The 14,092-nt window shown below is 32.4% G+C and overlaps 1 protein-coding gene across 4 annotated transcripts in view; it reads left to right on the top strand.

The window, feature by feature from the left end:
• The window catches only part of ASCC3 (activating signal cointegrator 1 complex subunit 3), a 361,492-nt gene that overhangs the window by 216,929 nt on the left and 130,471 nt on the right, over positions 1–14,092 (top strand). For all 4 annotated transcript variants that reach the window (XM_019831019.3, XM_011282448.4, XM_019831018.3 and 1 more), the window contains exons 17-21: positions 2,555–2,674; positions 5,593–5,757; positions 7,693–7,779; positions 8,641–8,817; positions 12,612–12,837. In XM_019831019.3, the coding sequence (XP_019686578.2) occupies positions 2,555–2,674; positions 5,593–5,757; positions 7,693–7,779; positions 8,641–8,817; positions 12,612–12,837 (775 nt within the window). The remainder of the gene's footprint in view (positions 1–2,554; positions 2,675–5,592; positions 5,758–7,692; positions 7,780–8,640; positions 8,818–12,611; positions 12,838–14,092) is intronic.

The following is a 14,092-nucleotide window of genomic DNA, read 5'->3' as shown; positions in this document are numbered from 1 at the left end:
TTGAGTCTAACTTCTAAATTACCAAATTTGGGGTAGATTTTTTTTTTCTTCTTAACAGAACATAGAACTCTATTACGTTGTATATTTAATGGCACTTTTATAAGTTTTACACGTTAGGCGTTTTTAATTAAAATCATTTTTGGATAAGTATTATGTACTAGGCACCAGGGATGGTGATTTCATGTACAATCATCTTAGTTACACGTGTCTCACCTACATGACCAGGGGACTTCTTAAGACCAGAGATCATGCTCCATTTATTGCTATATCCATTGTACTTTATATAATACAGACTTGTAACTGAGTTACTATGTGATTGTTGAGATGAATGGATATATTGCAAAGAGATTTGAAAAATACTTTTATCATAAAAGGCTCCTGTGCTAAGTAGCCACTAGGTGACAGCAGATATTTACAAGCAAATTTTTGTCTTTGTCACTAGGTGGCATTCAAAGATTAATCTAGAAATATGATACACCATCATGAATTTACATCAGCTTTTCAGGGTAGTCTGTTTTCTTTTGGTGAACATTTAGATGACTTGAATGACTTAATCCAGTTTGATACCTTCTTCCTCCTTTCCTTTAATCTTATCATTAGTAGCAACAGGTGCTTATTAATGTTTATTTACTGAGTCTGATTTTGGAAATGATAGCATTATTTTATCCTTATCCTTTATAAAATTTTCTATCTCAGGAGTTGTGTTATATTATTTTAAAATATCTATCGGTCATAAGGGAATCCACACTGTTTTGGCCATCAAATAATAAAATCACAAATGGAGGACACTATCAGATTTTTAGCTATATAATTAAACTAGTTTCCTTTACCTCAGCAGGCTAGAAAATGTTTCAGCTGTCTCTCTCTCTCACTTTTTTTTTTTTTGAGAAAGAGAGCAAGTGTGCATATGACTGCAGGAGGGGCAGAGGAAGAAAGAGGGAGAGGATCTTAAGCTGGCTCCACGGCCAGCACAGAGCCCAAAGAGGGGCTCAATCTCACTACTGTGAGATCATGACCTGAACAAAAATCAAGAGTCAGACACTTAACCAACCGAGCACTCGCACTCGGGTGCCCCCAGCTGTCTCATGTTTAATATTTAGGGAGTGTGGCACAATTCCTTTATTAGTTATGTTTTAGTCTTGCTACTCTTCATTTTGTAGAAAGTCTTACAGTTCACTTTTTAGGAAATGTATATATTTACCTATATCGTGGGTGACTTAGTCATTTGTAAATACATTAAATTTATGTAATTATGCTGATATAATTGACATAAGACATTGTGTAAGTTTAAGGTTTACAGTGCAATGGTTTGATATGTGTATAATTGTGAAATACGTACCACAGTAAAGTTAGTAAACCTATTCTTCATGTAACTATCATTTTGTTGTTGTTATCATGAGAACACTAAAGTGCTTCTCTCATATCAACTTTCAAGTACACAATATAGTATTACTAACTATAGCTCCCATGCTGTACGTTAGATAACCGAAACTTACTCATCTTACAACTGAAAGTTTATGCCTTTTGACCAACATCTCCCCATTTCCCCCCACCCCTCAAATCCTGGCAACCACTATTCTGCTGTTTCTTTCCATGAGTTTGGTGTTTCTAGAGTCCACGTGTAAGTGAAACGCTACAGTATTTGTCTTTCTCTGTCTGACTTGTTTCAAGTTAGTGTAAATTTAAAGTAAATAGAATCCACCTAATTATTTTTACATTGGTCATTTCTCTTTTTTTAATAAGTAATAGTATGGTGTATAGTATAGTGATGTTTATATATTGCTAGATCTCATCTTCAACTAACTAAAGATAGCTAAGTATCCATATTTATTTCACAAAATTAGTTATACAGAATTAAAAATTATAGGAATAAAACAAACATAAAAGTTTTATTTTCTTTAATATTGAGTGCTGAAATGAGAGACTTTCTTTTTCCTTTTTTTTTTTCTCTCCTAATACAATAATAATTTAGGTAGGAGGCATCTCTCTTCCTTTTATTGAGGTATTAAGAAATTTAATTTTTTTTTAGCCATAGGTTCAGGAAGAATTATGCAACTATGAAGTTTCCAAGTTTTGCGTGAACTTTTAAATTAAGGAACACTAAGTAAAGTGATTACCTGGATATCTAGTAGCTAAGGAAATTTATTTTTAAGAAAACTTTTCATTGCAATTTTGTTTTAATACCATTTTCTAATAATTTCTTTCTCTTTATTACACAGATCTTATATGTTATATTGTATTTTTAAATTATTAACCTTTCAATGCCGTATATATAGAATTAAACCCCATTTAGGTAAAATAATCAAATGCCATAATATTGAGTAAACTTGGTTTTGGAAGTTAGCATTTCCAATGTACTGTTCTCAATTAAATGAGGCAGGACTGATTTTTAATTAATTGGAGAGGTGTCATGTCCAGTAATTGTACTTACCTTCTTTTAAATACAGCATAATGATGTATTTTAACTTACCCTTTGACAAAATGACCTTTGATGTAATGTTTATATCCAACTTTAATGCATTAGTTTAATTTTTGTTATATTTTTGATTTGCAGATTGCTCTGGGAACAGTTACTAATGTGGAAGAAGCAGTGAAGTGGATAAGTTACACTTATCTTTATGTACGGATGAGAGCAAATCCATTAGTATATGGCATCAGTCACAAGGCTTATCAGGTAGAAAACTCATTTATTGAAAAAAAACAAGCCTTCTTTTTGGTTTTGTAATCTTTTTATGATATGAGGATAAATATTTGCTACTTCTGCCTCATCTGAATAGTTAGGTACATAGAAGAAAAACAAAGAGCTTTAATCTTTTTTAGAAAATATGAAGGAAAATTAAATTTGCCACTTGTAATTATTTTACTTTATATCTTTTCCCACTGATACTAAAAAGTGAGTCTTTACATATTATCAGTTTATTATTCAGGTACATTTCCATTTGATATTGATATTTTCCTGTGATTTTTTAAAAAACTATAATAAATAAAGGTAATTAGATTAAACTAGACGTGAGAATTATAGATCACTTTTAAACACAGGCTTATGTTTTATGAAGTATGTTCCTCTTATCAAGTCCCTTATAAGCCTTTATTCCTAAATAAAAAAATAGCATTAATGAGTTATTAACAGTGTGAAGGCTTGAATCAGTTCCACTGAACACAGTGACAGAACCAGATTTATGTTGTAGCAGCCCTTCCTGTGAACTTTACAGTTGTGTGGTCCACATGGCTTACAGATTCTGTAAGATCTTGTCTTTTCTTAGAACTCTGTTTTATATACTGTAAATGCTTCCTAATTACAGATAAAATCAGTTGTCTAATGAAAACATTCTGTCACCATCATCATATGGATATTCAGTAGTGTTAAGTCAAAAGTAGCAAAGTTGAACTGAACTTAAAATTATGGTTTTCCCCATTCACTGTTAATTTAGCTTTTGTATATATTCCATTGTCTTATCAAAGCAGTTGCCAATCTTTTTTGTCATTTTTTCTTTTCCTATGCTGTAGACTTGACCATGGAAAAATTGAAACTTAAGGGTTAGGAGGAAAAAAAAAAAAAAAAAAAGACCTTGCTACAAATAGGGGCTTGTGAAAATAGTCAATGACACTATGAAAATATTCTGAAAAGGTAGAGGAAGATGAAACACAACACATATTTTCATGGGCTAAGCCATTGCAAATCTTGGGGCAAAATAAACACATTGATTTTTTTAAGTACTAGATTAATATCAGAAGTCATTTTTGTATAATTTTCTAGTGTAAATAGAGTGATTTTTTTTTTCTTTCTGAGGTACATAGTTTTACTATCTTCACAGTTTAGGGACTTTTTAATTTTCTTTTTACTTACGTGTTTGTTTTATTACTCAGTAAGAATTTGTAGCCACAAACTCATGTGAACTGACACAAATCATGTTGTCCAACATATTTTTTAATGGTTTAGTAACATGTGATGAATAAAATGGTTTTATAAGATGAACCTGATACATACAGTATATCATTTATAGCAAATTTTAAGACTTTCATGTTTGTTAATGGCTTTTAATTCCATCTTCCCTACATTTGACTTCCTTTGCCTCATTCTTATTTTTAAATTTGTTTTAGCTATGTTTGGTATATGAATATGCTGCCATCAAAATCTAGGTTAGAATGAATAGTAGGAGTATTGACTCATCAGTTGATTCCCAAAGAATTTTTATATTCCCCTCAGTCCCACTTAAAGGTCATATTTATTGTTCATGACCAGAGCATGATCTTCAGTACTTGGTGTGTATGCCTGTGTATATGTGTATATACATACACATAGTTATACAAACACACCTACATCACAATATTTAAGAATTTTTGTTAATATCTTGTGTTAAATGTCCTTTCTGCTTAGAAAAGGCTATAAAATAATTTCAAAACTATTCAAAAATTTCTTGTCAACTTCATCTTACTCTTTGCTTTTATTATTATTATAGGCAAATGGGTTTTTCCATCAGCAGTTGTGAAAACTGCTAGAACACTGAAGTCATACTCTTGAAAGGATAATTTTGCATTTATTTGTTTATATCTTTAATAGAGAAAATCATCCTCACTATAATTTCTCCAAAAGCTGATGAAGTATGATATTTTAAAATCCCTAGTTATTTTAGTGTAGGAGGGAGAAGATAGATTGTTTTACTTATATCTGATTTCTGTTCTTAGGACCAAGTAAGAATTTTAGTGAGTTTGACTATGATATGCCTTGTGATGGTTGGTTTTTGTTGAATCTACTGGGGAGTTCTCTGTGCTTCTTGGATTTTAATGTCTGTGTCCTTCCGCACGTTAGGAAAGTTTTCTGCTATAATTTCCTCACATAAAGCTTCTGCCCCTTTTTCTCTCTCTTCATCTTCTGGGCCTCCTATGATTCAGATGTTATTCCTTTCTAATAAATCATGGAGTTCTCTAAGTCTTGTATCATGATCTTTTGCCTTTGATTCCCCTTTTTTTCTGCTTCATTATTCTCCATAATTTTGCCTTCTATATAGCTGATTTTCTGCTCTGCTTTGTCCATCCTTGCCATAGTGACATCTATTTAGGATTGCATCTCAATGAATTTTAGATTCTGAAATATTCCTATCCATCTAAAGATAATATAAAGATTGATCACTTTTTTAATCTTAATGAATTTTTAAAAAATTTTTTTCAATGTTTATTTATTTTTGAGAGACCGAGAGAGAGACAGAATGTGAGTAGGGAAGGGGCAGAGAGAGAGGGAGACACAATTCAAAGCAGGCTCCAGGCTCTGAGCTGTCAGCACAGAGCCCGATGCAGGGTTCGAACCCACAAACCATGAGATCATGACCTGGGCCGAAGTCGGATGCCCAACCGGCTGAGCCACCCAGGCCCCCCAATCTTAATAAAGGCTTACTTTATTTAATGGATTAAAATATGTTCTAGTTATGTACTAAATTTATAAAAATGTAGTTCTTTAAAAACAGTAATAAAAATTTTTATTCTAACTAAAGCATCAACAAAAAAATTTTAATTTCCATAAATAGGTATATATTTGCAAATGATGACTCTCTAAAGAAATATCCAAGTATTTATATATATTTTTTTTTCCTACAGATTGACCCAACATTAGCAAAGCACCGAGAACAGTTGGTCATTGAAGTTGGACGAAAACTAGACAAAGCTCGGATGATTCGTTTTGAAGAGCGAACTGGATATTTTTCCTCAACTGATTTGGGTAGAACTGCTAGCCACTACTATATTAAGTACAACACCATTGAGGTATTATACTCAGTGGAACAAATACAATAATATGTTTGTTCTTAGATGTATATATGTTTCTGGACTTCAAAATATAGCATTAATGTAAAGTAACTAAAGCAACTAATAGAACAAAATGCACTTAACTTATATGAATTCAATAACATAATACAGTACACACAAGAGAAAATAAGACTTTAAAAAATAAGGACCCTCTTGCCATCTGTTCAGTGAGTATATCCTAAGTAGTAGACACACCCAAGCCTAAAACATTAAGCATTTGGGGGAGACCAGTTGAATGAATGCCTGAATGAAATTAGGGAGGAGGTGATGGCTTCATGGTATCAATGAACAAAAAGTTGAAAAATTACTTGCAGGTTATTGACAAACATTGGCTAAAGAAGAGTTAGAAAAACTAATGCAATTATCAGTTCAGCCAAGCTATACCATTTGGGCAACTTAAGAGGTTTCATGGATAATTTAGACTGCACAATGTATCCTTGCTTGTTGCCTTTTAACATGATTTTGTGTAAGATAGGATGCGACTATAATATTTACATTTTAAGGAATATATGCATGTCTTTATGTGTGTTTGTAGGCATGTATATGCACCTACATATGTTAATACATGGAAAAATGTAACCAGGGATTACCTGTGAGGAAAGTCTTAATTTCAAAGACCAAGATGGGTTAAAGCACATTTTTACTCTCCTTTTTATAGAGAAAGAGTTTGAATTATTTTTTTATATTCTTTTTTTTTTGTACCTAATTTTATTTTTTTTTATTTTTTTTTTTATTTTTTTAAAATATTTACTTTTGAGAGAGACAGAGAGAGACATACATAGAGTGAGAGTGGGGGAGGGTCAGAGAGAGAGGGAAACCCAGAATCTGAAGTAGGTTCTAGGCTCTGAGCGGTCAGCACAGAGCCTGATGTGGGCTTTGAACTCACAAATCATGAGATCATGACCTGAGCCAAAGTCAGACGCTTAGCCGCCTGAGCTACTCAGGTGCCCTTAATTTTATTTTTTAAATGGAAAAGTAATATAAATCACGAAAGTGAAATTTCCTCAGAAATATGAAAACCTAGGCCTGTATGAAATCTAAATTTTGTACTCATTTAACATGCTTAGGCATATAACAGTTTTCAGAAAACACCTTTGTGTGCATACTAGCTTTTCTTCATCTTTCCCCGATTAAATCTTGAATTTGTAGAGCACTTTAGGTTTCTTCTTTCAACATGTATCATCTCACAACTGTGATCTGATCTTCCTTAACCCAGAACATTTTCCCTAGCTCTCTGCTGCTTCCGTCACGGGCTCACATGCACTCATTTTGTCCGCTAAGTAACGTTTCTCATTTTCCCACTTGGTAGTATGTTGCTGTCCAACTACATCTTGTGCCTGTAGCTCTTTCAAGAACTGCAGCCATTCTTCAGCTTTATCTATATTCTGTATGGTCTTATTAACTGATTTTTTTTCTTCTCAGTCTCCTGAAGTTCTACATTCCCTCACTAGTAATATTACGATACCTTTGCCAGAATTTTCAGGTTACATAATTTTAGTTATGCCTCTTTGAATTTTATATGATGTAGGATCAGCTTAAAGTTGGTGAATAGTGCAGATTTCCATATGCCAATGCTGAAAATGCGCCAAGACTGGACTGTTATGCTGAACGTTTTTTTAGATATCCAATGTAGGTTTTAATAACTGACTTGATTGATCTTTTTGCTTCTAAAAGTCTTCTCCAGCTAATTATGTTTTAGGAAACTTTTTAGTCTCTGATAAATTTGATGATGTTTAAAACAATGCTCAGGAATAGTATGCCACAGACATAATAACTCTGAATTGTTTAGGACTCAAATATTCTCTAAGAATGTTTTGATGTATAGTCACTTTTTAATTGAAAATATTTCACTGGATATTCTATTTTAATCAAATATAACACTTACCTTGGTAGACCTTCAATGAACTCTTTGATGCTCACAAAACAGAAAGTGATATTTTTGCTATAGTCTCCAAAGCTGAAGAATTTGATCAAATCAAGGTAAGATTACTTGAAGCTTAAATCAATGCATATAGCATATATACATTCATCTATTTATAAAAGCTTATAGTTAATTGTTATTCCTGATACAGTATAAGCTGTATGGCACTTCGCACTTGGAGTACCAGCAGTATTCTTCCATTTATCAACAATGTCCACTATCCTAGATTATGATATTATGTCATCTCTGACATTATTCTTTGCTCTCTACTGCAAATCAAATATAATTTAAGTAGGTTTTGCAGTAATGAAACTAGCAGAGAATATAGTTTGTAGATTTTGGTTTATTTGCAATATAAGGTTCACTGAAGAAAATATAAAGGACATGCATGATTCAAACTTAGATATAAGTATTTCTGTACCTGTATTATAATTTAATCTTATTAACAGTGGAAACTTTAATACTGTGAATCATAGTACTTCACAGCTTTAAGCTATGAATGTGTTATACCATATAAAAATATATGACTGTAATGAATGCATTTGAAGATAATTCAAGTTTGCCCTAATCCATTTGGGCAGAGGTTTTACTCTGGTCAAATAAAATATGAAATCTCATCAACTGAAGGATGGTGAGGTCAGAAGATTTAATTTTTGTGGCATATCAAATTTTTATATGTCAATGGCAACTTTAATATTGGTGATGAATAATAAAATGTAATTGTGTCAGCCTCAAGATAGTTTCTTATTGTATTTTATTAGCTACCTATGAAAAAATTACTATATATTAGTATACAAAAGAAAAATGTTGCGTTACATCAAATGGAAACTTTAAAAAAATATGTAATGTGGTTTAGTTTCAATATGAAAAATTTCAATAAATCATCCCAAATAATCTTACAGAAACATTGATTCTTCCAGGTCAGAGAAGAGGAAATAGAAGAGCTAGATGCCTTATTAAACAATTTCTGTGAACTCTCGGCTCCTGGAGGTGTAGAGAACAGTTATGGGAAAATAAACATCCTACTTCAAACTTATATCAGCCGAGGAGAGATGGACAGTTTCTCCCTTATATCAGATTCTGCATATGTTGCACAGGTAAGAATATTACTCCCTTCCTGTTTGCCCTTTCTTGGTTACTTCTAGAGACTCAAGAAATTAATTCATGCTATACTCTGAATGTATTGCATTGTGACATGCTAGCAATTACCATTTTATTGCAGAACTAGTTCTATTTAATTTGCACATCTTTTATGCCACCTATGCTTTTAGATCAGAAATGGAAGTGGGATTTGGTGGTTGGTTTGGCTCTTTTGATGTTGCTACTGTTTTCATTGTACAGTTTAAAAATATCAACATTTGTGTTTTTCTGCTTTACATGATACATTTCTTTTACTTACAAAGGCAATAATACATGAATATTTCAAGCAAAGTAAAAGATTGTGGAACCTTTGTAGCTTACCCCAAATGTTAGAAATATAAACATTTTTTTACCATTAAATAAGGCTTAATAACTACTTCATACCACATGTTCACTATGATAAGTCTCTGATATAAAAAAAATAATAATCTTTTTTCCCTTTTGGTGATACTTAAAAATAGAGAACTGAAAGAAAATTATTCCCTAAATGACAGCTCATTAAATATATATTTTTTTAAATGCTGTAGCATAAAATGTTGTAGTATTTATATTCAAGACTTCATGTGAAGTAAAATAGGTTATTTTTTGCAGTATTTACCTTTCAAATGAGTTTTCTCTTCTAGACCTTTATTTAAAAACATACTCTTAATCAAAAATACCTTTTTCTTTTAATTTTTTAAAGCTGTTTATTTATTTTTGAGAGAGAGATTGGAAGAGAGAGGGAGTGCACACAGGGGAAGGGCAGAGAGAGAGGGAGACAGAGAATCCCTAACGTGCAGAGCCTGATGCGGGGCTCGAACTCACTATGAGATCATGTCCTGAGCCAAAACCAAGAGTCAGACGCTTAACTGAGCCACCCAGGCACCCCAAGAATACCTTTTTCGAAAGAGAAACAAACCAAGAAACAGACTCTTAATTATGGAGAACAAATGGATGGTTACTGGAGGGGAGGTGGGTGGGGGGATGAGTGAAATAAGGGTGCGAATTCAGGAGTACACTTCTCATGATGAACACCAGTATGAGGTATGGAATTGTTGAATCACTATGTTGTACACCTGAAACTAATATAACACTGTATACTAACTATACTGTAATTAAAATAAAATTTTAGGGGCGCCTGGGTGGCTCAGTCGGTTAAGCGTCCGACTTCAGCCCAGGTGACGATCTCACGGTCCGTGAGTTCGAGCCCTGCGTCGGGCTCTGGGCTGATGGCTCAGAGCCTGGAGCCTGCTTCCAATTCTGTGTCTCCCTCTCTCTGCCCCTCCCCCGTTCATGCTCTGTCTCTGTCTAAAAGTAAAATAAACGTTTAAAAAAAAATTTTTTTAAATAAAATAAAATTTTAAAAAATTCCTTTTTCATCATTTTTTATTGAGTAATGCCTCCTCTAAGTTAAGGAAAAATAAAAGCTTAATCTTATTATAAATACAGAAATGATTCTGCTATGTATCTTATGTTGGTAGTTTTGTTCAAAAACTTTATGTAGAAAAAGTATGTTTGTGTTAAATAAATTAGTATTAACAGCCATAAATACTCAGGGGTGCTTTAAGATAACTATAAACATGAAATATTTGCAAACATGAACCAAGACATATTGGCAAGCAATTTGAATGAATTCAGTAATTTAATCAAAGTAGCCAAGGAACCAGGTGATTTCATATACTCTGTAAAGCAAATGTGGATGTGGTGAAAACTTCCTTTTATTTTTGCATTTTGGAAGACATGTGTTTCCTGCCATAAAAATTTATATATAGTCTCAAAACTCTGTGACTTCTATAGGAACCATTGTTTCTAACTTCTTTTATCTGTTTTTCTGAAAAATAATATTATATTGTCATTTTATGTTTTCTAATGATTTTATATTGAAACAGTTAATGACTTCTCTAAAAGTTAAAGCTTTTCTGGGTTCCAGATGAATAATCTGGCCCATTTATGGTTGATTCAAGATGATCAAGACTGACAGATGGATTGCTTTATAATGTAAAACTTACGGTTTCTTCATGATTGGTGCTCAGAAAGTCAGTCTCAGAAAATTAAGGTTATATCTCAAAGCATCCTGGTTTTTCTTAAATGGCTATTGTGGGTTTATTATTCTTGAATGCGTGGGATAAATTACTTTTGAGTTTATGTTTTAAGTTTAAGCCATCAACAGTTCCACAAACACCCTCTCAGCTCTGTAAAATAGTAATCATCCCTTCTGTATTTCTAAAACTTGATTATCTCAGGCCCGAGATAAATCCTTAGCTCAAATATTCTACGATTTTATAAAGAATCCTATATTTAGCTTCTCTAAACTGCACATTTTAGAGACTTTAATCATTATGCTCACTCAATTTATATCATTCCAGATTAAAATGCCTGCTTATATCTCACATGGGATTCCTCCTTCCATTTCTTTTAGCTTTTAGGGAACAACTGTAGGTTGTGACATAGAAAAATAACATACTTTCAAATACAGTTGGGAAAATTAGCCTGGCATGTTCTTACAAGAGCAACTAGGAATGATGCAAGAAGAAAATCTCTTTGGTAGATATAATAATCAAAATGTTCACTTCATTTATCATTCTCTTGGCTTAATAAAAGCCATCCTGTAATTTTTAATAGGTATCCAAACTGTCCTTATACTTCTAAGTACCATTTTTGTTCTTAAATTTCTAATACTGATAAAAAGTAGTTGAATTTGTTAAGAGACAAATACATATTTTATATAAAATGTAATATTAAATCCCTTAACTCTTATGATCATTTTTACCTCATAACTTCGATCTTGGTCAAAATAATAAAAAGAGAAGAAAAAGAGTGAAGATTTTAGATAGAGAAATCGAAGTTTTTAAAGTCTTCATTTTCAGATATAGATGTCATTAAATTCTATGAGGTATCTCCAAGTTCATGACTTTAAAAACAATCTTCAGTAAAAATATGCAAAGTTAATGATAGAGGGAAGAGGGCAAAACAAATAGAAACTAACTGTGGAGATGCTTAATAGGCTTCAAACATTGTAGCTTTCTATATGTCTATTAATGAAATTATCCTGACCATCGAATTTAGAATTTTGGAGTTAAATTGGAGTTGTTTAGACCTGACTTTGAATAGATACTGTGACACAAACTATCTGTGTGATCTTGGTCAAATTATTGACCATACCAAGCTCTAGTATCTTCATCTGTAAAATCATAATATCAAGATCAATCAAATGCAGTTGTTATAAAGATTAAATGAGAAAATAGATTAAATTAGATATATAATGCTGTTAATATGTTGCTTGGTTTTTAGAGAGCCACTAATACAGATAGCTACACTCATCAGTACTTCCTTTATCACTCTTCTCTTAGTAATTTTTCCATCTGACTGGATCCCAAAGTCCTCCTTATTTTCATAAGTAGACTTATAATCATTCCACTATATACCCAAGAATATCCTTGACTGTCTCTTATATTCTAAATGGTCTCAACAGCATACTAAGTACTTTATATACATTTTATCTCCTTCATTCCTGGTTAGGGGATGTAGGGTGGAGCTTCCTGAAAACTTGGAAATGAGGCTGCCATCTGAGAATTAAACAAGATAACGTCCACATATGAAGGTTGTAATTATTCTTATGTAGAAATAATCAAGATAAATAGGGTTATATGAGAATAGATGTTGCCTACAGGTGCAACTTGGCATACTTCTTTTAAAACTGGGTGTGAATGACAAATTTGACAAATTTACAAGTACACTGTACCTAACTACTGACCCTCTTTTTATTCTTCAGAATGCAGCTAGAATTGTTCGTGCTCTTTTTGAAATTGCTCTGAGGAAGCGTTGGCCTGCCATGACCTACAGGCTCCTGAATCTTAGTAAAGTCATTGACAAGAGGCTTTGGGGTTGGGCTAGCCCTTTGAGACAGTTTTCAGTGTTACCACCACACATTCTAACAAGATTAGAAGAAAAAAACCTTACTGTGGATAAGCTGAAAGACATGAGGAAAGATGAAATAGGTAAGAAGGAAGCAAAAGTGTCTTAATGTATTATTCTGTACAAATAAAAGTTTATTAGATATAAAAGAGAACTATTGTGCATTTTCACATTACTCAAGATAAATTTTTACCATTTTAAATCACGTTGGTATCAATATGTAAATAGCATTTGTTCTTCTGTGTTTATATGACGTTGAAAAATTATTTCTCCATACATTTTCATGTACCTGAACATTTTATTGGACAAATGTATAATGTATTGACTAGTTAATATTTCACATTCAGAACAGAATAGACATTACACATGAAGGGAGTCAGGCTGAGGAGGAATAAGGGGGGAGGGATAAGGTCCAAAGATGTAAAGAGAGGTTGAGGTAGTTATTTCACTTGTTTAGTGAGAACACTTTCAAGATAGAATGGTAGAAGGGAAGTATCAATGAAATAGAGAGAACTTGAGAATATTAACGAAGGAAGTTGAGAGCACTCACACTGGAGTAACATGTAAATGTTGTATCAAAATAAGGAAAATCACTTTAGTTCAGATTCTGGTTAACATAGAACATTTTGATCTGTTCATAATCTCGCTTTAAGAAATTATATTACGAAGAACCTAGATAGACAAGAAATGTTGATACTATTAAATATAATCCGTTTCCACTTAATTGCTTGAACTGAAGTAGGAAAATGTCTATAGTTAGTCACATCTGTTTGTGACCCCCCCCCCCACCGACCCTGGCATTCCCAGACATAACTATTTCAGAATCTAATCATTCATGAAAATATGTATAACTTGTTAATTATGTGCTATGTGACCATATTTTATATTTTAGCATTTTTCTGGAAATGAGTTTGGATGGGTGATTTGTGTTTTATTACCAAAACATTTCCTATCATGGTTATAATGTTGAGAAATAGACTTTGTGTAAATTAATGGCTGTTTTCACAAAATACTGAATATTTTTATACTATGTCATGAGCTAACTAGGAGAAGTGGAATTGTTTATAGTAGTTTAAACACTGTCAAGTTTCAGTAATTTTAAGAACCCTATTAATAGCTGAAGAAACCTTGATACTGGTTTTCAGAGCTATGAATTGCTAATTCAAGTTAACTATTACAAAATATTCAAACATGCCAGGTCAAGAATGTCAGCTATTCTACATAGCAAATCATAAAACAAGCAATAAAACCACCTTCTCTGAAATCCCATTTACAAGTCAGATTATATTGCTTTTTTTCTGTCTGAACACATTTCTTCTATGTGATGTTTTCCTTACA

This window comes from Felis catus, chromosome B2, assembly GCF_018350175.1.
Source record: "Felis catus isolate Fca126 chromosome B2, F.catus_Fca126_mat1.0, whole genome shotgun sequence".
Taxonomy (NCBI): domain Eukaryota; kingdom Metazoa; phylum Chordata; class Mammalia; order Carnivora; family Felidae; genus Felis; species Felis catus.
This window is presented reverse-complemented; position numbering and strand designations above follow the sequence as displayed.